General features: G+C 37.2%; 1 protein-coding gene across 1 annotated transcript in view; it reads right to left on the bottom strand.

Annotated features, from left to right (window-relative positions):
* Positions 1 to 7,414: 7,414 nt before the first annotated feature.
* Positions 7,415 to 26,385, bottom strand: part of LOC126457966 (uncharacterized) — a 105,437-nt gene continuing 86,466 nt past the window's right edge. Inside the window, exons 9-10 of the mRNA XM_050094724.1 lie at positions 23,300 to 23,561; positions 7,415 to 8,703 (exon numbers count right to left, since the gene is read on the bottom strand). Of these exons, the coding sequence (XP_049950681.1) occupies positions 8,155 to 8,703; positions 23,300 to 23,561 (811 nt within the window). The 3' untranslated portion in view covers positions 7,415 to 8,154. The remainder of the gene's footprint in view (positions 8,704 to 23,299; positions 23,562 to 26,385) is intronic.

The following is a 26,385-nucleotide window of genomic DNA, read 5'->3' on the forward strand; positions in this document are numbered from 1 at the left end:
AAAATATCTGTATGGTCGGTTGTTGCAGCAATGTAGTAACTTATGTAGCTTCTCGTCTGTTTTGTGTGTCTTATTGTACTTCCAATAAAGTGAACATAAAATAACAACAACAAAAAAACACAACATATTATGCAATACAGTTTCAAAATCTCCTCACAGCTGTTCAACACCATCTCCACAAAATATGACAAAAAGAGGATTACAATCATAAAACACTCACAGTACCCATGATACCAATTGGCATGTTCACCATTTCTTTAGGAATTAGGTATTTTAGTAAAGATATAAATTATCTTCTTTGAACTGCAATGAGGTCGTCTAGGAACTACTAACTGTACCAATGAAAACATAGTTTCAGCACGAGGAGAAATCAACATTTGATTGTCTACTGGTACTGGTTCTTCTTCCAAAATTGATGTGGACAGTTTTGATGCGAAGGTAACTCTAGATTTATGTAATTTTCATGTAAGTTAGTAAGTAGACCATATAGTCAATTACATCAGAAATGGGAGAAATCATTTTTGTTTAGCGTGAGACAAAAGTGAAATGAAAGAGGGCGGACCTTTTTATGTGACTGATAGGTACCAGTAATGATTTGGGTCAGAAAATTTTTCCAGTGTTATCCTGAGAATCAGAAGGCTCATGAAAATTACAAGACCAAAGTATCATTTCAATGAACAAGTGGTATTTATGTATGGGTTTTAAACTGCTTAACATTTGTGGCATTGGTGGAAACCAATGCACTTTTAACCTGCTATGTGCATATCTTGTGTGTAGTGGAGACTGGGGCTACTGTGGATGTGGGGTAAGAGTGGACATGAAATAATCTTTGGAATTTTTGTATTTTTACGTTGGTAGTTCTGTAGGATGTAGTAAACAATCAAACAAAATTTTGTGCCAGTCTGGCTATTGTTGCAAGCAACAGTAGTGAAAATTCGATTTCTGTACTTTCTATTCGATTTTTGTCATAAACAGATTTCAAGATTACTCCAAAAGGTTAGTACTGAACATATTATCAGTTGTGGTTTACAAATCTATGAAGATTCCCCTAACTTTTGCTTGTGAAATGTTTCATCTAAATACAACACATTTGCTAAAATTTGATTTCATATCCAAAGTGACCCCTTGGGGCAAGTGCGGGCACTTGAAGAGGGCCAAGTGTGGATGGTGTCCACTGTTACCCCAGTCTTGATTTAGAATGGAGGCTAGCTTCTCGTTTCATAATTTTGCATTTCAAAATGATTTTAGTAAATTATCTATATTGTAGGTGGTGAGGACATATATCTGGAAAACCGAAAGGGCTAATATTGACGAAGAAAAAGCTCAGAAAGTGGTAAAAGAAGTTTTGTACAAAAAGGGGAGTATTCGACGAACTGCAGAGAAATTTGGATTAAAGAAGTCTATGCTACAGAAACACATCATCAGAGCTAAGAAATATGCTGCTGAAAGCATTCAGATCTGTCCAGGTGAGTTTCCAAACAACTCTGCCACCTTATAATAATTCTATTGTTCTTTGTAAACCAACTGCCTTACACAAATAACACAGTTGTGCAATTGCAAAAATCCTTTTCTATTCCGCACATTGGGGCTGACTACATTATATACCTTTTTAGGTCCATGTGATGGAAGTGATTCAGGAAATTCATATGAAGAAATCCAAACACTTAATACGACAGAGTCCAAAAACAGAGTTCACAAGGTTTTTATAGGTCCTCAAGAGAAATTACTAGATCAATACTTCATGAAGGCATCAAATTTACATTATGGACTGACATACAATCAAGCACATGAACTGGCATATATATATATATATATATAATGGAAGGAAACATTCCACGTGGGAAAAATTATATATAAAAACAAAGATGAGGTGACTTACCGAACAAAAGCGCTGGCAGGTCGATAGACACACAAACAAACACAAACATACACACAAAATTCAAGCTTTCGCAACAAACTGTTGCCTCATCAGGAAAGAGGGAAGGAGAGGGGAAGACGAAAGGAAGTGGGTTTTAAGGGAGAGGGTAAGGAGTCATTCCAATCCCGGGAGCGGAAAGACTTACCTTAGGGGGAAAAAAAGGACAGGTATACACTAGCACACACGCACATATCCATCCACACATACAGACACAAGCAGACATATTTAAAGACCAAATATGTCTGCTTGTGTCTGTATGTGTGGATGGATATGTGCGTGTGTATGCGAGTGTATACCTGTCCTTTTTTCCCCCTAAGGTAAGTCTTTCCGCTCCCGGGATTGGAATGACTCCTTACCCTCTCCCTTAAAACCCACTTCCTTTCGTCTTCCCCTCTCCTTCCCTCTTTCCTGATGAGGCAACAGTTTGTTGCGAAAGCTTGAATTTTGTGTGTATGTTTGTGTTTGTTTGTGTGTCTATCGACCTGCCAGCGCTTTTGTTCGGTAAGTCACCTCATCTTTGTTTTTTATATATATATATATATATATATATATATATATATATATATATATATGCTAAAAAAACTCCAAAAACGAAATTACCCGAGGAGCTGGGATGTAAGGCGTATGGCAGAAAAGGACTGGTTGTATAGATTTTTACATAGGCAACAAAAGCTATCTCTTTGTAGACCTGAAAATATGAGCTCCGCAAGGGATGCAGCATTTAACAAAGTAAATGTTAACCTTTTCTTTGACAATTTTTTGAGTGTATTGGACAAATTTAAGTTCACTCCATACAGGATAATCAACTTGAATGAGTGTGGCATTACTACTGTACTGCAGCCTCCTAAAGTTATTGCAGAACGTGGTAAGAAGCAAGTGGGAATGGTAGCGCCACAACAGAGAGAGGAAAATGTCACAATGTGTGCTTTCTGTTCAGCCTCAGGGAGGGCCATACCGTCAGAGTTCATATTTCCACAAGTCCATATGAAAGACAAATTTCTGGATGGTGCACCAAATGGCAGTATTGGATTCACCAACAAATCTGGATACACGACAACCGAATTGTTCCTCGATGTTTCGAAGCATGTAGCCAAGCAGATGAGCTGTTCAAAAGACAATCGCCTACTCATACTTCTGGACAGTCATGCAAGTCACATCAGCACTGATGTTATCAATATGGCGAGATGCTGGAATCACTCTGCTGACATTCCCACCACATTGTTCCCACAGGATGCAGCTACTAGATATCACTGTGTTTGGACCATTTATGGGATATCTAAGAATAGCAATGGCTGACTAGTTGAGAATGCATCCTGGTCGCCGAGTCACTATTTGAGAGATTGCTATTTTGTGGGATAGCATTCCCACTTTTGTTTACTCAAAAAAATATCGCATCTAGCATCAAGGTGACTGGATTGTGGCCACTTAATAGGTTGGCATTCACTGAAGACGATTTTAGGCCATCAAAAGTAGCCGAGCAGTCAAGCAGCCTCTACGCCAAGTAGTGACACACCTTCTCCTGTGGAACCTGCAAGTTTGTGTGATGCTTTACCTTCCACTTCAGGTGCAGTCCAAACTGGAATTCCAACTGCTGAAGACTGTCGACCTTGCCCAAAAGCTGCAAGGCAGGAAGGAAAATCGAGGCAAAAGAAATCCGCAGTTTACACTAGTACTCAAATCAAAGACAAATTGGGGGCAGCAGTGGTGGGTAAAATGAGATCAGCTTTAAAGAAGACTTCGTTCCCAAGCAAGAAGGACTTGAATATCTCTGCAAAAAATTAAATCAGTGATGATGCAGGCAGTGAATTAGAAACCCTTTCATCAACTATGCTGGAATCTGAGGATGAGGAATGTTGTGAAAGAGATGACAATGAAGCCCAAACCTTACAAATGTTGACAGATGATGAAGAATTGAGGTCTTATGATTTTGTTATGGTTTGTTTTGCCACCGAGAAGACTTTTAAATATTATATTGGGCAAGCTGTGAATACCATTGGAAAAGAGGAAGTGCATGTTTGCTATCTGTGGAAAAAAGGATCTGAATTCGTATTCCGTTTTGTCCCAGATGAGTCAATAGTGGAGAGGTGTGATATTATTTTTCTCCTGCCTTCTGCAAAAACAACCAGGACACAAAGGCACGAGAGGATGCTGCAGCTTAATGTTAATTTTGGAAAGTACAAGATTTGTCTAAAAAAAGCAAAAAAATATCTTTAGGTTAATATTGATGTTTCACATTTTTTGAGGAATAAATAAAACATTTTTTTGGGAACTTGGCTTTATTTATATCAAAAACTTTTAAGCCGGTAGTCAAAATGTTGAAGATACAAATTGCATTAATGATTTTGGTAGTGCGAAAACAGGTGAATCTAAAGATGCTGAATTTAAAAAATTTGCCTCAAATGGTTTTAGGATAAAGCATGAAACATAAAAGATGACCACTCTAGCCCCAACCTCCACAGTAGTGAAGTATTAAGTAGAATCTTGACAATTATGTAACAGAAGAACAGTCTGAGGTCGCAAACTATGTATCACTGAAATACTCTATTAATAAAACAGTTTAATGTATGGTATAGACAAGCCATTGGCACAATAAAACCTAAACTGACCCCAATTCAAAACCATTACATCATTTATAAATGCAAGGATGTTTCCTGATAAGAAATGTGGCTGATAAGTATGGTCGGACAGTTACATGTAAAAGAACTAATACTTCCAACAAATTTACATCTACCAGACAGTCCATGTGATAAACTGTTCTTACTACAGGCTGTTGAAAAGACAGATATTTAAATTTATTAACAACTGAGACAGATATAATTTAATTTAATAACAAAGACTGTGAGTCTGTTCAGCAACAGAAATAAACATGTAGCAAATTTCACATTACTACGATTTGGTGAGGTCACAACTTGATAGCAAGTGGAAATAAAAGCAAAATATTAACAGATCATGAGTGAAAAAATTAAGTTTTTGACACAATAGAAACATTTGCATATTACATTGAAAGAACTATACATTCCGTGATTTTTTTTAAAAAAACAACAAGAACTTTACTGGATTCACATCTGCATTAAAATATTGCTGCAACCTCAGTTTTTAATAACATTCAGTAACTAACCAGTGCACATTAACAGGGCTATTGCACACATTTAGATCATGTAAGCAACCACAATTTTTTGTGTATTATGTTGTATGTTCAGATTGTTCACCCAAAATGTACAAGAGATACTCTATTATATGATAAATTACCACATATAATGGCCCACAGGAATGATTTCACAAATTTCTAAACTAGAATTTGCCAATATGTAAGCTACACACAACTATCATCATCATCATCATCTGATCTGGTGAAGTGACAGGTTTTCTCAGAAAATTTGCAGTACACTTTGGTCATGACATTCACAAACTATGAGAAATGCAAAACCCTGGGTTCCACAGATTACCACAGGGAGAGGAACACAGAAAAGGGAACAATCCTGCTTTCTTTGTACACTGCACAGTTATGCTTCTTGCTTCATACCTAGTGTTTATGAAACTAGAGGGTTATTTTGGAAGAGAGGGTCTAACTCCAAGCGATATACATCAAACATGCAAACTGACAAAAGAGACAACAAAAGACAAATGAACTGAAAACATACAACGATGAAGCATAAAATCATAATACTATTTGTAAATACACAGAGATAAAACATAAAATTGTAATAATATTCGTGACATAAACAAGAATGTGATAGAAGTAGTACTTATTCTGCTTTTCAGCAACATTGTGAGCAATGCTTCATTCGTACAGGCAGTGGGATGCATGCCTTTCTCTCCAAATCCTGGATACACTCTTGAAATATCTCTAAGAACTATCAGCAGAGTACCACAATGAAGAGATTTCCCTGTCAACTGTAACTTATGGAAACAGAGGAACTGAAAAATGTGTAATTCATTCCTGTTGCTGGGTCTGCCCTCTCTTTTAATAGATGATTCCAGCGAATTCCACAACTGCTCTATGTTTTGAGTATGCAGTGATGGATCGTCAAAAGATACAGCTCTACCAAGTGGTTCATCAACTCATGATCAATGCCTTCTCTCTTCAAACCTTGGTTGGGTTTCCATGCATCAGATATGACTAAACTTCCTCAATTCTTTTTTGATCCCTCCAAAAAACTAAAGGAGATCCACTTCGTTTTTCAGCTTCCTCCCTCTTCCATACTTATGAGACATGATATGTGACTTGTCGATTTCCTCTACCCTATTCTCACATCTGATGGGGATACTTTTGTTTGTCACTACCACATAGCATACCTTCCAATAGAAACCACAATAATCACACACAGTCTTGAATGAGACCTTATTTTCTGATGCTGTGGCTTATAGTGTATTGTCTTTTAGCCAGCAAGACACAATGATGACTCTGGTCAATGCCCAAATTACAGCTATCAAACCAAGTGTTCTTTTTAATCGCAGTCCTTTTTCTGCATTTGGTGCAATATAACTCCAACGGAAATTGAACACGGGCAGTTTTCTTGTATAGTTTCACACAGCTTTCACTGCAATCTAGTATAGTTTGTCACAGCTTTCACTGCAACGCTCGACCCAGTTTTTGGGCTCTTGATTTGGCAACAACACATCTATGCTAAACAAATTTTTAAATAAATACCACCATGTAAGAATATCCAAACTCAAAATTGTAGCACATTCACTCACTGTTACTGATAAAACAAAACAACACCCGAGCTTGCTGCTGTGAGTATCACGTTCGTCTATTGTTGTGTCCTTTGTCAATTTGCGCATTTGATACACATTGTTCGCAGCAATGCCCTGACATCAATTCCCAATGATTCTTGCAAATTACCAAGTAACGTTCACTGTAGGTGGCCTTCCTCTTAAAAATCAATAAGTAGTACACATGATCAACTAGGAACTACTTAACCAATGACATTAACATAGAGAAATTGAGGACAGTACAACAAACTGCAACATAGCATTCAACAATGGTTATTTCCAGACTACTAAACACAATATTATTGGACTGCCTTGACCAGACACAAAACACTAGGTGACCGAAGTTTTCCAACTTCTATCAATTCAGAACTAGAAATCAAAAAGCAAAGAAAATACAGATGCACCATACAATCACAGGTAATAATTAATGGAGGAAAGAGAGAAAACATGCTGTCCATATGTCTTTACATGCTGGTAAAAACATCCTTATTTGAAAGTTCAAAATCTGAGGCTACTGTTGCTCCCTCTCTGCATAATAGCTTCGTTAAACAAAACTATAAGAGGAATCAAAGTAATATACAGTGTGTTCCTGAATGTTGTTCTTGCTCATGTGTTTCTTTATTTCTCTGAAACACAAATGTTGGTGAGATACGTGCCATCTTCAATTTGAAAATAGGTAACACACAATTCTACATGTCATTTCAAAAGAAACATTCCACCACTCTTTGGAAACTTTTTGAGGTAATCACAGACAACACTGAAAGATTTAATCAACTGTTAATTTCCTTTATTCATCCTAAAACATATTTTACACAGTTCTTTTATCACAGTTCCAAACATAACTAATTCCATTTTTCAAAACCCTCAAGAAATGAGTTCCAACTATGAACAATAATATTTATTCAAGGAACTCATTTTCTGACAACTCACTGTACACCTAGTCTCATGGTAAGTTTCTAGCAAAATATGTGCAGAGTCAATATCTGCTTAAAAATCACTAATATACAAATACATATTGTAAATGTTACATTTCACATCAATAATTTCATTATACTCAGTGACTCATTACTTCCCGAGGTATGCAAGCAAAAACATACTGAAATGTTAAAAATAAATGCATAATAATGAGGTTTGTTATTTTAACATGATTGGTATTTTTTGCAATTTTTTTCTCGTCTATTTCATAAAAAAACCATGAAATATTGACTGAATTTTTCATTAATTATTTTATGGAAATGAAAAATATGTATCTTCAGTTACAATTAACAGCCAATAAACTATAATAGAATACATAAAAAGTCAAAAACATTTAAAATATTTTCTTCAGTTATGATAGTGATCCAACATGTTTGTTTCTCATACAAAAATATTTACATCAACCATTAATAAAATACTTTACAATGGACTGCACATCTCAATCTTATCTTTTTGTTTTTTATGTTCTGTATTTTGCAAAACTGCACAGTTTAATTAAAATAAATGAATTGGCACACAATATCACATACACAGACTGCGTTCTATCAGTAACAATCAATAGCATTGTATTCTTTAGCTTCATTTGAAGCTAGTATATCATCAAGTAAAGAACCAAAGTCATCAGAGTAATATTCAAGCCAACGATTCTTTTCTTGAATCATTTTCTGAATGTTGAGTGTTCCAAGAGCGTGAAGAAAATCTTCTGGACTTACACTGCTGCATATTGTTGTCACACGATGATCAAATGGATGTGGAACACTCAATTTGCTTCTGTATACATCCTGCAGAAGTTTCATATCTGATTGTTGGACTATAGAATTTATGACACAAGCAGAGGTTTCTGTTTGGCGCTTTTGTGGAGTAGTAGGAATAGAGTCAACCTCACTGTTGCTGGCAAAACGTGGTCCTTGCACTCTGCTAGCAGGCATGTCAGGAAATCTTTCAGCGCAACCGGACATCACCAAGTCTGGAAGATGCTTTGCAGCTGGTGACAGCAAATCATGTTCTGATAATGATTTTGAAATTGATGTTATAACAGATGCTGCTTTGCACACAACACGCATATTACAGTCTTGAATCAACACAAGAAGAACCTGAAATCAAATAGCAGTATTTCACACACCAATACCACTTGAAAATACATAATTTTAAATCAGTGATATATTTTGAGTAGTACCTTTCTTTCTGAATTGTCAAAGCTTGCATGGATTCATTTATTCATTCATTCATCTCGTTCCCATTAAGCAAAGAACCCTACATGACATGGAACGAGTCAAGGGAAATGTTAATAAAAGAAAGCAATTTGTAGTAAAGTAATCTGTAGACTTCATTAACAATGAGCATTTTTATTGGCACAGCATTGTTTACAATACATTGCTGCATGCCGAAAAGCTAAATCTTCAAGCTTTGAATCTAAATAATCAGATAATATGTAGAAGGTGTTTATAATGAGGTTTTTATAATTTTCTTTTGACTTGATAGAGAATCCCAACTTTTTGCTTTATGTTAGATGAGAGCTTGTTGAATACCTATACATACAAGCACATAACTCTGCACTGAAATGTAGGCATGGAGGCCACAGTCTGCATGAAAATTACTTTTTTGTTGTGTTTGTGCATATTGCAGTTCATCTGAAACTCTTTTATATTATCCGAAAAACAAGCCATTAAAGAATAAATGTACTGGGAGGAGTCGACCAAGTTGTAGATATCTTGTAATGACTGTTTTAAATATTTACAAAAAATCTTACTTTAATGAAAAGAGAAGTTTTACTTTAGTTAGTCCCATACCTCTTTCAATCATAGGATCTGTACACTGATTCTGAAGGCAAACAACACCATATTACATGAAATAACAAGAAATGAGGAAACACTTAAACAGGTAATTATAATACTAAGACTTGGAAAACTGAGAAAATTCTGTACAGAAGGCCAATAACTAGAGACCATCACTTTCACCTCATAAACCACTAATAAGTGTGAGGGTACTGTGTTCTCAGGATGCCTAAGAATTCAGTGATAAAGTTGTGAGTGCATTAAACAGTAGTAAATTGCAAAATTTGATTCTAAGCAGTCACAGTCAGCCTCATTTCATCAAACATAAAAAATTTACCACAACACTGAGGGATGCAGACGCACAAAACAGTGGAATTTGCACCACTGTGGTGTGTCTTGAGGAATAAATAAATAAAAAAACAATCAAACTATTGTTGCATAACAACAACTGTTGAAAAGGAAAGCCCCTGAGTTTAGAAAATGATATTATATAAAACTTCCTGGCAGATTAAAACTGTGTGCGCGACCGAGACTCGAACTCGGGACCTTTGCCTTTCGCGAGCAAGTGCTCTACCATCTGAGCTACCGAAGCACGACTCACACCCAGTCTCACAGCTTTACTTCTGCCAGTATCTCGTCTCCTACCTTCCAAACTTTACAGAAGCTCCCCTGTGAACCTTGCAGAACCAGCACTCCTGAAAGAAAGGATACTGCGAAGACATGGCTTAGCCACAGCCTGGGGGATGTTTCCAGAATGAGATTTTCACTCTGCAGCGGAGTGTGCGCTGATATGAAACTTCCTGGCAGATTAAAATTGTGTGCCCGACCGAGACGCGAACTCGGGACCTTTGCCTTTCGCGGGCAAGTGCTCTACCAGGTGAGCTACCGATACTGGCAGAAGTAAAGCTGTGAGACCGGGCGTGAGTCGTGCTTCGGTAGCTCAGATGGTAGGGCACTTGCCCGCGAAAGGCAAAGGTCCCGAGTTTGAGTCTCGGTCGGGCACACAGTTTTAATCTGCCAGGAAGTTTCATATCAGCGCACACTCCGCTGCAGAGTAAAAATCTCATTCTGATATTATATAGTTTATCTAAAAACAAAGATGATGTGACTTAACAAACGAAAGTGCTGGCAGGTCGATACACACACAAACAAACACAAACATACACACAAAATTCGAGCTTTCGCAACCTAAGGTTGCTTCATCAGGAAAGAGGGAAGGAGAGGGAAAGACGAAAGGATGTGGGTTTTAAGGGAGAGGGTAAGGAGTCATTCCAATCCCGGGAGCGAAAGACTTGCCTTAGGGGGAAAAAAGGACAGGTATACACTCGCACACACACACACACACACACACACACACACATATCCATCCGCACATACACAGACACAAGCAGACAAGACGGATACAATGACAACACTGTAGGCTATAGCAGTTTCTAGAGGAAATGTTCTCTTCTGCTCAAGCTACACCATTCTGTACATGCTCATTACCTATTTGTTAACACTGTGCAGTCCAAAGGCAAAACCAGTATTTGAGGCCATTCAATCTAGAATTTGTTTTATGTCACATTTTGTCTATATGTAAAAGTGTGCATATAATGGCAGCAAAATCATGAAGTATTTCACTTTCTGACATGCTGGCTGTAACAATCTGCCCAAAAATATTTCCCTTTACCCTATCTGCCAACCTTCAGAAGAGGCTGTCAGAAATCAAATAACAAATATGGAGGGGGGTCTGTGGGCCCTCCCCAGAAAATTTTAAAAATTCGAAGCCTGATTTGGGCCAATAAACATTATATTTCATACACTAACCGATCCTAATTAGAGAAGAATTTCCAAGGAAAAAAATGAAAAATTCAGGCCAAGTGAAAAAGGTTAAAAATTAGTTCCACTTTCCTTCTTACTATGATTGAAATGATAAGTAAATCCACGACTACCACCACTTGGAACATCTAAAGGAGCTTCCATCTTATTATTTTTTCAGTTTCACTCCATAGACCATTCATACTGTTTAATTATGCATTATCATTTCCATCACACTTGTCCTTATGGAAACTGATAAAACAAAAAACCCTTAGTGGCTAACACTACATACACCGTGCTTTTGAATTCTAAAAAGATGAATAAGTCCAACAAGCACAGGTAATGTCACAAAATTATCAACAGTTTCATTCAGTAATAATTCACTCCTGGCACAATTTTTAAAAAATTAAAGGAGATGTCCGTTATTATAACAGTATCAGCATCACGTGTATGATTAAGTAAGGATAAGTAGATGAACTGCACATTTTGTGACATCACCTAGTTAGAAAACCCACAACAGCTTACAGAAGAATGCCTTGAACCTTGTGAAGTTACTTGGTTTGAAAGCTGTTTTATTCCTATCCTTAAATTGACACTTGGAGAATCAAAAATTTTTGTCGTCACTCAGCATAACGGTCTTAGTTAAGTCTTGGCCACAAAATAATTCGCATACAGGTTTACTACATGCCCAGGAAGGAAATCATTACAATCTATACAATATTTTAGTAGCATTTGATAAGTGAAATATAAACAGTACCATTTTTGAATTTTTTAAAACAAACTGTGAAATACCTATTTCTAAGTTCCTTAACTCTGTTACTATTGTGACCATCTGTAACAGTTGGCTGCCATGCATTATAGTACTCGGAGGGCAGGCTACTTATGAATATCTTGCACTTCTGAACTCGCTGGGATCTTATTCAATACAGACGGCACAAGTCAAATGCTGTCAACTGCCAGCCACCACCCAAGTGACCTTTATGTGTCTCAGCAACCTGTCTTCTACAAACTGCACCTGCTGCTCTCATTGCTTTGGCAGCCTGGTATAACCATATCAGCACCAATGGTCACTTCTACAAAGTTTTAAACTGTATGTCCCAAGATGAGCCTATCGTCTAAATCTCTGGTATTTTCATATTAACTTACGAAGGTGTGTAGCTAATGGCAAAATAAAACCCTGTATTTTGTCCTTTGAATCAAGGGTGTACCCAGTGAGGGGCATGGGGGGCAGCTTCTTACACTCCTCCTCCCAGAAAACGTCTGAACTCATTCCCCCAGACTTGGGCGTTGTTTTTAAACCATCGACACATGGATGTCAGCACAGGGAAGTTTATGGAAATAACAAATTTTGGCAATAAGCAATCCGCTCTGCTACTGGAGGGCACTCTGACGTCACCATGACCATCATAATTTCTCACACCTTTTTTAAATAAAACATGCTTTACTGCTGCAAAAATATTAATTTTAAAAGTGTTTCATTTTCTAAAATAGGCTTATTCCCCGTACATTTGTAACAGATCAAATGACATACATATTTTGTCACTGGTCCATTTTTTAACTCAAACCATTGACTTAAAAATTCAAGAACTTGGAACACGATCTATTGAAATACATTAACACAAGGAATTAAATGTTGCATACTACTACCTACAAAAAACAATTCAAGTCTACCTTCTTGCCAGTGACGCTCTCATGCAGTGTGATAAATATTCCAAACTTTGGCATTATCAGCCTTGTAATGCTGCAAAATAATCGTAGACATGTGGAAGGAACAAGAAACATCAACCAGTTCCACCTAAAACATGTATTCTGCCTTTAATTGGTTTCAGTTATTTTATATATCTGTTGTCAAACAACAATACTGCATGTCATAATCGAGGACTGTATGTTATAACATCAAAGTACATTTACAGTTGACGATATTTTGAGAGAGGGACACATGCACATTAGTAAAGGAGCTACGCTGCACAGTTATGACCCGAACTGAAGTTCTCTACAGCACTTTTATTTTCTCAAATTTTTATTCAGTTATTCCCTATTAGCAGGATAAAACTACCATGTTGTTCTTTTTTGAGGTGAGTTGCTTTTCTTACTTGTTTTTGGTGACAGCATGAAGGATGAACATTCGCATTCTGCTGGAATTTTTATTATTTTTCGATGGATACTGGGGAACCACACTGTAGGTGTTGTACACAAGCTTCTAAAGATACTCCTTTTTCAGAATAAATTGCTGCATTTATGCACACGAACAAACTTTAATTCAAAGCCAGTTTTCTGATGGTTCGAGCACTACTGCATGGCAAAGTATTTATGGAATGTATCTACCTGAAACACTCTTTCATACAATAATGTTATTGATTATGATTAATGAAAGTTTCTTACTTAACCAAGCTCTTGGAAACGATAGGAGCAAATATGACCATTTGCTGCATTCAGATTGTCTTTTCTACACAATTCCAACAACAAAACTCCTCCTAACCTTGCATGCTACTAGGGAAATATGAAGTAAAATTTCTGTTACAGCTTAGAAAGGCACAGCCTAGCACTGTGTATGACTTACATACTTTACATACTTTACATACAAATTATGCCATCCATTGAAGTACTTGAAACAATGGAAAACAAAGATGACAATGCTGGTAAACTCAGTATATCTTCTACATACAACAAGTGCATCAAGCATCCCACAATGACGTCATACAAACAACAATCAGAACACATTTCCATCTGCTGTGGGCAATGGGTTAATGCGTCCCCATGGACGGGGCCAAGAAAGACATGTGCACCACAACGGCATAAAAGAGCCAAAGTCTCGGCAGATAATTAGTTTTGGGAGACAGTCTTTTGAATATATCAGTTATCAAGTTTGTGATTGCTTCAGGGAGTTATTGCAGTCATCAAACGGATATCAAGAATTTTTTTTTTTAGAAAAGATGAGCTTAGTTACAATACCTACTTCTTTGTTAATGTTTTTAAAAAGGCTGGATAATTAACCAAGTTTTTTATGTGTAATTTAAACTAAAATGTTATTTTATTATACTGTACTCTGCGACACAACAGTAGAATCACTAATATTTTGATGTTCTGTATATAAATTGATGTAACATGCAATATAGCATGACTACTCTCCAAAGCACACTTAAGTGTCTGGCAGAGAGTTCGTCGAATCACTTTCACACTATTTCTCTACCGTTCCACTTTCGATTAGCGTATGGGAAAAAAGAACAAATGCTCTGATTCCTACTTTATTACAATGAACATTACTCTACATGTAGGTGGCTGTCAACAAAATATTTTTGTATTTGTGCGAAAAATTTAAGAGACTAAAATTTCATGAAAAGATCTAACCACAATGAAAACACCTCTGCTTTAATGGTTGACATGTCAACTCGTGTGTCATGCCTTTGACACTCACTCATAATAAAGAAAAACAGAACATTATCGGGAGAAGATTCTCAGAGCAAAAGTACATTCTCTAAGAGAGTTCTTAATTTTGTATGAATAAAATATCTGAAGCATATTCCCTGAGGATGGAGTTCTTCTTCAGTACCTTCCCTCCTTCTTGAGAAGGCTCTCTGTGTGTGTTGCCTATCATATCTGGCTCAGAACACACACATAATCTTGTATTCATTAAACTCGTGCAAACAGGCAAAGTATTCAACGTGCAAGTATGGAACTGGCATCAATGTGTTCTACAGGGGCTGCACTACATTATGATTTTAGTTTTATGTGTGGCAACACATTATTAAGTTGAAACACAGGCAGTTTATGAAAATGCATTTTCTGACAAAGTTCCAGAATTTTTGGCATGTGGGAAATGTTTTTGATATTGAAGTTAGGTGAACAAATTATTGAACGAAAGCTTAAAAATACATCACATTTTCATCTACTCCAAAGTGGAAATCTGACAGAGCTTTCTAACAAGAGAGAATTTTTGTTAAATATGACTCATAATGCACATCAAGCACATAAGCTGTCATCCATACCAAAGCCACAAAAACAGTAGGAGACCATAGGCGCATCTGTGCTTGCTCGTCATCAGTGGGCCAAGTGTCTTTATGCTAACACAGGAAAACAAAGGTATGGTTGAGCCAAAACAATGCAGCAGGTTCCCATACAAAGACCTGCAACGCATCTACAAAAGATAATGTTATGCATCTAGTGCAACGGCAATGGTGCGGTGTACTACAAATTGCTTCCCCAATGTGTAGCTATCACTGCTGACATTAACTGTCAAGAACTGAGACATCTTGCATCTGCAATCCTGGAATAATGACCAGGAAGACTGAGTGAAGTGATGCTACTCCACAATAATTCCCGCCTGAATTCTGCTACAGTAACAAAAAACACTACACAGTAGTTGGGTTGGGAAGTCATTCGATACATCTTCTTCATCTTATCTTGTACCCTCAGATATTCATCATTTCCGCTCCCTATAAGACAACCTTGAACTTCCTTTCCAGATGAAAATGCACTCTGAACATGGCTCAACGAGTTCTTCACCTGAAAACGATGTGATTGCTACCGTCTTGTAATCGAAAAGTTACTCCTGTGTTGGTAGTCTATTGTCCATACTGAAGGAGAATATATTATTGATGACTGAGGTCTCTCTTATGTTTATCTGTGGTGTTAAATAAACTTACGGAAAATGCTACGAACTAATGCATCAACGCAGTAGCATTGTGTCTGTCACAACCTTTTAAAAAAGACACCCTAACTAACTAACATAATGGACTTTGAGTAGCAGAGCCTATTGTCATCAACACCAACTGAAGGAAATACACAATGAAGCTGGTAGCACATCCCAGAGTGCTAGCTGACCCATCAGCCACTGCTTGTGTAGAGAATTAAAAACAGCACTGACGGAATGCATCTCCGCACTGCACACATGTTGAGCGCCACATGCTGTAGCATTATTGTTAGCGTTGAACAAAAAAAGAGTACAAAATGCCTGCTGGCATACATCTGTCCACTCTTCCTTAATGGGTTTCCATGGCTAAATCGAATATAAGAATAAATGTTTAAACAAATAATTAAAGTAGTCTGGGGCCTCCAAAAGTACGGGGCCCCATTCTCATGGAGACCCACATCCTCCCCTCCCCCCACACTGCGGGGGCATTATTTGTGCCACAGAACTTGAGAATGTTTGCTAAATTTTCAACAATAAATGCATTCTCCACTTTATTCATGCGACCCACTGTCTCCCCTTTCGTGGTAATTCAAAATGAGCTGTCTTTACTTGAACTTCTTGGATGTCCTCCATCAGTCTATCTGATAAGGGTCCCACACCACAGAGCAATTGTTTATTGGAGGACAGACAAGCATAGTATATGCAGTCTCTTTAGTAGAGCTGTTGCATCTTCTAATTGTTCTGCCAATAAATTGCGGTCTTTGGTACACTTCACATTATCCATGTGATCATTCCAATTTAAGTTGCTCAAAGTTGTAATTCCTGGGTATTTAGTTGAGCTGGCAGCTTTTAGACTTGTGCGATTTGTAGTGTAACCGTAACTTAACAGATTCCTTTTAATACTCATGATGACCTCACACTTTTCATTGTTCGGGACCAACTGCCACTTTTCACACTGTACAGGTATTTTATTTAAATTATTTTGCAATTGGTTTTGATCTTCTGACAAGGATCGTATAAAACAATCTAAGATGGCTGCTCAGATTGTCATTTATATAGTTTAGGAACAGCAGAGGACTTCTAACACTTTCTTCAGAAATTGATGATTTTTATACTGGAACAACTCTACTGAATAATGCAACAAATAACATGTAATGAAATGTGCTTAAAATGTACTGAGAGAGTTAAAACACGAAATTACTTTAGTTCCACAAATAAACTGATTATTGCCTGAATTACAAATCCTATCTTCTTTGTGCCAAATTTATCCAATCAACCACAGCAGTTTAAGTGACAAGGATAAATTAAAAAGTTCACAAACTTATAATAATAATTTCTTATGGCTCAGGGACTGGTGGAAGAAATACTCTAGTTACTTCGCACTTGAAAGTTATTATATTTCCGATAAATCTGTCTGTCTTCCATTTATATTAGCTCTATTTTCATTCTATGGCTAAATATTAGGAAACAAAATTACATTTATCTATATTGTAGGGTCTACTGCTCATTAAAAGAAAAGGAGTCGAAATAGTGGCAGTGGAAGCGATGACGATCATAACAAAAGTGAAGTGTCGTGCTCAACACCTAAAGCTGATACTGAGCAACAATCAGATTCAACAGCAATACCTGTAACTGTATCAGACCCTGTCCATAATTCTCAGTCAGCATCCCAAGTAGAATGAGATTTTCACTAGGCAGAGGATTGTGCACTGATATGAAACTTCCTGGCAGATTAAAATTGTGTGCCGGACCGAGACTCGAACTCGGGACCTTTGCCTTTCATGGGCACTCCGCTGCAAAGTGAAAATCTCATTCTGTCTCCTTCTGAAAACATCCCCCAGGCTGTGGGTCAGCCATGTCTCCACAATATCCTTTCTTCCAGGAGTGCTAGTTCTGCAAGGTTCGCAGGAGAGCTTCTGTGAAGCTTGGAAGGTAGGAGATGAGACACTGGCGGAAGCAAAGCTGTGACGACAGGGCATGAGTCATGCTTGGGTAGCCCAGATGGTAGAGCACTTGCCCGCGAAAGGCAAAGGTCCCGAGTTCAAGTCTCGGTCTGGCACACAGTTTTAATCTGCAAGGAAGTTTCAGCATCCCAAGTAGCTTGTATGTTCAAAGACAATTTGGAAATTGCAATTAAAATTGACTGCAATGAAAATTATCTGGGTTGTTATATTGGGCTAATTACTCAGATGAAAGTGGAAAAGAAGGAAGAGCTCTTGCTAAATCCTTGGACCCCCTCAAGGAATTATGACTTTGAAAGTGATGCAAGCCATTTGCAAAGATTTAATCTTGCTTGGTTAGAACAATATGCATCGTGGCTGGTATATTCCAAGCTACTAAAAAATTCCCTACAGAAGCACTGTGTTTTATTTCCTGTTACTGGCACTGTTAGAGGCATTTTGGGATCATCTGTCATTAGACCACTCACAAAATTCAAGAATAAGCATGAAGACTGTCAGACAAATGTTAAAACCCAGCTTCACTTAAGAGCATGAGCTGCAGCAAATCTTTTCTTGAACAAGTACCTGTAGATGTCCAACTGCATAATGTGCATCAAAAAGTGATCAATGAAAACCAGCAGATATTATCATCAATTCCTTCTTGTATGATTTTTTATGGTACACATGATATGCCTCTTAGAGGAAAACAGGCAGATGATGGTCTTTTATTACATTTCTTGAATTTAATAATCTATTCTGGCGACGACAAGTTGAGGAGTCATCCGGAAAATTATTGCTGCAATGCTATTTACACTCACTAGAAATACAAAATGAACTAATAAATTTGTATAATGCTGTTATTAGGGAGAATATAGTCACTGACATTATGAAAGCAATGTTTTATGCGTTCTTGGCTGATGAAACAGCAGACATAGCTGGGAAGGAACAGTTATCAATAGGCGTGCGGTTCTAGCGTGAATGCAAAGTGAAAATCCAGGAAGAATTTGTAGGTTTTGTTGAAATAAAGTCACAAAATGCTTCATCAACCGTCAAAGCAACTGACAGTTTCCTAATCTTCCAGTAGAAGATTGTGTAGGATTTGGCTTCGATGGCTGTTCAAAAAAGGCAGGTAGAGAGAGCAGTGTGCAAGCCATTTTAAGAAAGAAGTATTATCGAGCCTCATATGTTCGTGGTTCAACACACATACTCAACTTTGTGGTGAATGATGCAAATTCAGTGCCAGAAATTAGAAATACTGTTGCCACTGTAAAAGACACTATAAACTTTTTTTTAGAGAATAAACTATACCACAGAAATATGCTCCAAATTTATCACGACTGTGCGAGATGAGATGGTCTGAAAAATATAAATCCGTCAGACTGTTTTCTCAACATTTTGCAGAGATTGTGAGAGCTCTAGAAAATTGTCCATGGAGGGACATTATGTGTATTAGTTGCATTCAGCCATTACAAAACTGGTGTTCCTCTTAGCTTTACAAACAATAGCCAAATCTTCAGCAGTTTTAGAACCAGTGGCTAATGTCCTGAAATCTAAGTTTATAGACATGATCGCAGTGAGCGAGAACATCACAGGAATCCTTGATGTTCTCAGTAATGACTGAAAGGAAGCAGACAGAACAACTAGTGAATTACTTGGAAAAGCACAAGCCACTGCAGAGGAAAGGGAAATAGAAATTGCTGTTCCACACTTTGCTTGTAACCAAAAATTCAGAAGCAATCTGCCTTCGGAAAGTGACAGCAAATACTGGCGACATTCGCTGGTAATACCGTACATTTAATCACTCATGTCATCATAAAATATTCAATTTTCACCAGAAAATACTCCAGCTATTGCTCTAAATACGTTACAGCCCTTGAATATGAGCAAAACTAGTAAAACAGAATTTCATAAACATGGCGAACTGTTCAAAAAAATTTGTAGTTTGGATGATATTGCCAGAGAACTGGACCTATGGTACAATTTATGGAGGAAAAAGAATATACCTGGAGCTAAATTAAGGGACACAGAAATCGTTGACCTGTTTAACGTGACCAATGTCTTTCTCCTTAGCATGAGAAAAGCACTACAAATTTTGAGCACTATTCCACACACAACAGTAACTGTGGAGTGATCACACTACACCATGCACAACAGTAACTGTGGAGCGATCCTTCAATATGCTTCAACGAGTAAAGATGAGACTTAGGAGCACTATGGGAGAAAAAACATTAACACTAAACTAAAAGATTTTGTTGTTATGCAAGCGCATTTGCATGTTTAAAATGTTTATTAAAAGCAATTTTTCACTGGTTTTCTGTTTTATTTGTTAAGAAACACTACTTGTTGTTCCTGCTCCCTGTTCCTTGAGACTAATATGAACCACTTGGACTGCCTTCATAAATACACAGAATTCAAAAAAGTTTCAGGATATTTTAATCAAAGTCCACTGCATGACTTGCAACCAAAGCAAGCCTTTTGACATTATGAGGTAAAAAAAGTTGTTAGCAATACAGTTATTTTCTCTCGTGCCACTGAATTCATTTCCTTTTGCGATTAAAGTAACAGTCACTAGAAAATTTTGTCATGTATCAAAATACTACAGCTGGATTGTTTGAATTCTGTGTCCATTCTAAGTTGTTCATAAAGTTATATCACAACAAAACGAAAATGATTAATGAAGCACAAATTCATGGTTTTCCCTACAATAGCTACAGGGAAAATTCTCTTCCAGGAAATGCATTGGTGCTGACCGCAAGTAAGTAGTCAGCATCTAATTCACTCAAGTAACTACATAGATTCACAGGAGTCCTGAAGCAACTAGGGATTCCCTGTACTCAGGAGTCACAGGAAACTGATCCATCTGCTTCAACCCAGTTACACCACTGATTTTAGCAATTTTATTCAGAACTTCTGATCATTAAAAACTTCAAAATTACATTATTTGGGCTTTAAAGTATTTGCTATCAGATGCTGACTGTGACATCATCCAAAGTCAGAATATAAGGTGTGATCAAAAAGTAATAGAAATTTTTATTTTTCTTAAAGAATCTTTATTTAATCATCAATATCAACTTTGTCCCCTTCAAAGTAATCCCCCTCCTCACATACAATACATCTGCACCACCACTTTTTCTAAACTTGAAAGCACTTCTGCAATTCACTTTTTGATATGGTGTTCCGCTCCTTCAGCGATTCTGTTTCCATCCCACAAACGGTGGCAAAACGAAGTCCTTTCATGGTTCACTTCAGCCTCTGGAATAGAAAGTAGTCACAGGGGGCCATGTCCAGAGGATACCGTGGCTGAGGCAACATAATAGTTTTGTCTTTTGGCAAAATATCAGGAACAAGCATTGAGGTGCGAGTGGGATCACTATCATGATGCAATTTCCACAAGTGACTTTGCCACAATTCTTGTCATTTTCTTCAGACTGCTTCACACAAACAGCTCGTAACTTCTAGGTAGTATTCCTTATTCACAATATGACCAACTGACAGGAACTCATGATGCGCTATCCTGTCTGAAGAAAACAGTGAGAAGACCCTTCCTTGTGATCAAACTTGTTGAATTTTTTTCAATTTTGGCTCTTCAGGCGTTTTCTTCAAGACAACTGGGCCTTAGTTTCGGTGTCGTAACTGTATACCAATGTTTTGTCACCTCTTATAACCTTCTTTAGAAGTTCTGGATTACTGATGACTTCACTCAGCAATTCGTAAGCGATGTCTATGTGATGTCGTTTTTGGTCAAAATTCAACAATTTTGGAACAAACTTTGCTGCTCCATGTTTCACCCGACACCCCCCCCCCCCCCCCCCCCCCCCCCACACACACACACACAAACTTGGCATCAGCCAAAGGATATGAACTGTCAACAATAAACAAAATATTCCACACAGCTGAAAATGCAAACATGCATCATGAACATGTGTACCAACAAGTAAAAAACTGAAAATTGAATGTATAAATCCTGAGAAATTAAAAAAATCCCTTTACTTTTTGATCACGCATCATATGTTGAAATGATTTCACAGTTTTTGAAAACACGTTAGAAACAGTAAGAATACATATCTACAAGGACTAATTGCAGCCACAGATCTCTACAAAGATATCCATTATAAATAAGTTTTAAAGTTCAAAATTTTGAATATTTTGTGATTTCCAATGGTAAATGTTTTGAAATGTGTAGAGCACCTTTCTAAGTTTCCACAGTGTATCACAGAAATGGGGCTTACATGTTTACCAGTAATTAATCAAACCCAAAACTCCAAGATACATGCATGGAGCAAATCCATGGTCCATAAAATTCTTGGAAGTATTTAATTTGATAGTTTAGTACTTCAAGCCTTCTCCACTCAAAGAAACCCATTATAAATTCACTAGTGCTTAAAGAAGTCATTGCCATTGCATAAACTACATTAAAACTGTTCAGATAAGGTGTCTGTCTGAAACCAACCAGTGTTGAGTGGTGTCATTTTATAGCAATAACAGGTAAAATGTAACTATCATCTAACAGTACACATTTAACTGAACATATATCTCATCTGCAGAAAGTGGTACTAAAAACATAGCTTATCTTCAAGCTATAAGTAGAATTTTACTGGTCTCACAATCAATCTTGCATCTAACACTTTACAACAGTACATACCCTGCAATGCTGGCACAAAATAATTATTATATGATGTAAGAAAATAGTAACACTGAAAATTGTCATCTGAAGTTACACAGCATTCACTTCTCTCTCTTTTCTTTAAAAAAAGGCTTCATTTGAAAACAAACAGTTCATGGCACTTTACATATCTGTTCCAATCACAATACATTTCATACTAGATAGAACTTTGCTTATACATATACTGAATTTTCCTTTTACAAAGAAAGAAATGAAGTGTATGTAATCATTCTACATTGTGTGTATACTAGGGTGCTTATGAAGGAAGTGCCTCAAACATTAGAGTGAGCATGTTGACAGATGCTTCCCTTTAGAATTAGGAGTTTTCGGTATGTTTCTCTGCTTGTTCTTGAGGAAACCATTACAATGTACAGCAGAAAAGGTGCCCATAATTACAAATCAGTGCATAGTTTGCAGAGCAGAATGAAATAGCCAGAGCGTAATCAGAGTGATTCCTTATAAGGCAAACATTAACAATGCCACGACATGACTAGCACATTGTTCATTAATGCCAATTTCAGTGATAAGTTACTAACCATTATTAAAAATAGAAGTTTTACAGTGTAATACAGTATCATTGAATGAGCAGTCATACCATTAAGAGTTGATGTCATATAGCTAACATTTTCAATTAGTTTCACAATTTCTGTAAGGTGAGCAGCTAGTTTGTAGTTTCGCATAATGTTCAGGTGCAATGACTCCAAGCTAACCCATAAATTAAGAGCAGAAAGTTGTTTGTGGGAGTCTCTTCTGCAGCAGTTGCCCCCCCCCCTCCCCCCCCCCCTCCAACAGTAACTGCAATTTAAATTGTGAAGCTCATTCACCAGAAGATTTTCACTTTTACTAGTAGAGCACTTTTTGAAGCTTAAGCTTACTACGTACCTGTAAACATCCAATTTGTGACAGTTCTGAGAGAACTTTTCTCAGGCGTGATTGTATTTCCTTTTCAGTCAATGTCACAATTTTACGATTCTCCTTTGAAAATGTGACACTAGGAAATGCACCATCAATCATGCCTTGATTTACCATTGCACGATCGATAACTTTTTCCCAAAAGGTAAGAGCATTTACTTGGACTTCCCAGTACAAATCACCAAGTGCAGCAGCAGACATTGTGCTGTACACAACAGGTAATATCTCTTTCCTAGAACACCACATTTAAAAATCAGAAAACAATAAGTATCTGCTACTTATTACAGAAATGTCCATATAGATGACCAAAATTATCATTAAAACACTGGACAGTATTTTTATATTAATTTAACTGATCTGACAATATAGAGAAATGAGACAGGCGTGAAGGAAAAAAGTACCATTTCTTAAAAACAAAGCTCATTACTATTGAAAAACTGTGCTTACTGAGCACCAAACATTCTAATGCTTCCCCTTTATAATAAACACCTACTATTATAATGTACTTCAGTTTGTATGAGAGTTTTACCTATTATTTTGCCAACAGGATGGTAAAGTTAAGGTACATGGGAATACCTTCTACATTCAGATTTTTGTAGTTTTTGACATTTTCTGATAACATGAGAAGAGACATAGGAAATTGAATGTACAATGCTACTGGAAGCTTTCAGAACATGGAGCCATCTCTCTTTTTTAGTTGCAAAGACAACAGTGGCGAAATAGTTCTGAGATTTTATGACAAATGGTTCTTTTTTGGCTTTCTTCACACGGCACTGAATTTATGTTTCTGTGTGATGGGGCAAAATGCAAGCTTGGTTTTCAAAGATCAAGGACCATGAACATGATGTCACCCAATTCTGTACTTGTTTGCCAGTGTTGTGGCGCACACTTTTGCTGTCAGTAAAACTTTCATAACTACCATTCAAAATCATACATCAAACAAATGAGAGATCTGCATGTAAGGTGACTTGATTATAATCCAAGTAGTAATTCCTATTTAGTTGTCAGCACTAATTTTTAATGAATTGCTGTTATCCTTGATCTGTGTCATAGTACGTAAATGATGGGTGGGTTTTAATATTGTCAGTTTTGTCTACAGTACTATCAAAAAACCGTCAATGTGGATACGTATCATTCATCTACTGCACGCAGTGCATAAAAGTCTTGATTTTTTTTTGCTGTTTTTATGCCAGGTTCCAACTAAATGCTTTGGTAGTAGACACTGTGTAAATTAATTAGGTTAATATGGTATCAGAAATTCTGGATAGACTACAGATAATGCTGCAAGAGGTTGTGGCAGGCACGGGGTGTGAGACAAGCAAGGAGGTGAGAAGAGGAAGAGAGAAGTGGGAGGAGGGATGGCTGACAGCTGGAAGGGCAGGCTGCAAGATAACGGGTCAGTAATTTTGCGTCAGTAATTTTGCCTTAGTGCAGACAGGAGGAGCAGCATGTGGCACACACAATGGTGGAGTGGTCAGTGGGAGATCACAGAGGAAGAGGGAGACTGCACAAGGGAAAATATGAGAGTAGGTTAACCGAATGAAGTGGGAGGCATGGGGTGTAGGGTTTGGGACAGGGACACAGAAGCCAAGTTTTTATTTATTCTAATAATGACAAAACAAAATAAATATTAACTGGCACTGAAATATAAATTTGAATCTTGTTCTTATTTAAAAAAATGTTCAAATGTGTGTGAATTCCTGAGGGACCAAACTGCTGAGGTCATCAGTCCTAAGATTTACACACTACTTAAACCAACTTATGCCAAGAACACACACACACACACACACACACACACACACACACACACACACACACACGCCCGAGGGAGGACTCGAACCTCTGGTGGGAGGGGCCGTGCAATATGTGACATGGTGCCTCAAACCGTGCAGCCACTCCGCGCAAATGTTATTAGTTTCTTCCACATTATGCAAATATCATTAATTAAAGCACTGAAATGCATATTTTTAAATGAAACAATATATGGTTACATAAGATATTTTGTTAAAATATAACCTTGAAAATGAGTCTGCCAACCCACAGTACAATATCTTCACCAATTGCTCAGCAGCTTGGCTCACAAAATGGTAATAACCAGTGTGACTTAAGTAATTCAATATGTTTCCATGTCTATTTTCCAGAATAATATGGAGTGTTAATCTAAAAACGAATCATGTGTTTTTAAAAAAAGGCAGACATCTGTGTGAAATTTTCATCCAAATTCGCGAGATGCAATTACTGCTGCATTTTCCCCCTTGCCTCAAGCCTCTTTGAAGTCTAGGTAGGAGTGCTTGAACCTTTGCAAGGTTGCTGGAAGAAACCAATGTCAGGCACTCAATCATAAATAAACTGACTGCCAACAGGGGCCCTTGTTTGTTAAAAGCTAATTACAGCTTCAACAAAAGAATGAGACAAGGACTTTAAAAACTATGCTAAAGATACAGCTGAAACAAAATAAAATAAAAATTGAGATCCATATTTCAGAGAACTGACGGCACACCTACAAACTATACGGTCTCTCACAAAGAACACAGATTTTGGTCTTCATTTTAAGAAACAGTGTCTGCCACTAGCAAGGCACCACACAGCAACTGATTTTTTCACATGGTCAATATTTATGATGTGTGACATTCAGAACTCAGATCTCAATCTATCACAGCAATTCAATGAAACTCGCAAAAATTATCAATGAAATTGACTTTGAAGTACTCTGAGTGACATATATTCATTAAAGGTACAACAATTTCTGATGGGCCACATGGCTCTGTTGATAGTGCTGAAGACTGATAATCAAAGTGTAGCTGGTATGAGTCTCACTTTACACAGAATCTCTCTTCCTCCCCCCCCCCCCCCCCCCCACCTACCTTCAAATACCTATGTCATTTACATAATCAATATTTACGTGTTAATTAAAACATATTTAATCATAATTTTAAATGAAAAATGCACATCTTATTTCTAATTACACATTGCACATGAAATTCCAATTTTCATTGCAAATACAAAATCCTAACTGCCACTATTTTGAAAAAGAAATGTTATTAGGATTGGTAATT

This window comes from Schistocerca serialis, chromosome 2 (genome assembly GCF_023864345.2).
Source record: "Schistocerca serialis cubense isolate TAMUIC-IGC-003099 chromosome 2, iqSchSeri2.2, whole genome shotgun sequence".
Lineage (NCBI taxonomy): Eukaryota > Metazoa > Arthropoda > Insecta > Orthoptera > Acrididae > Schistocerca > Schistocerca serialis.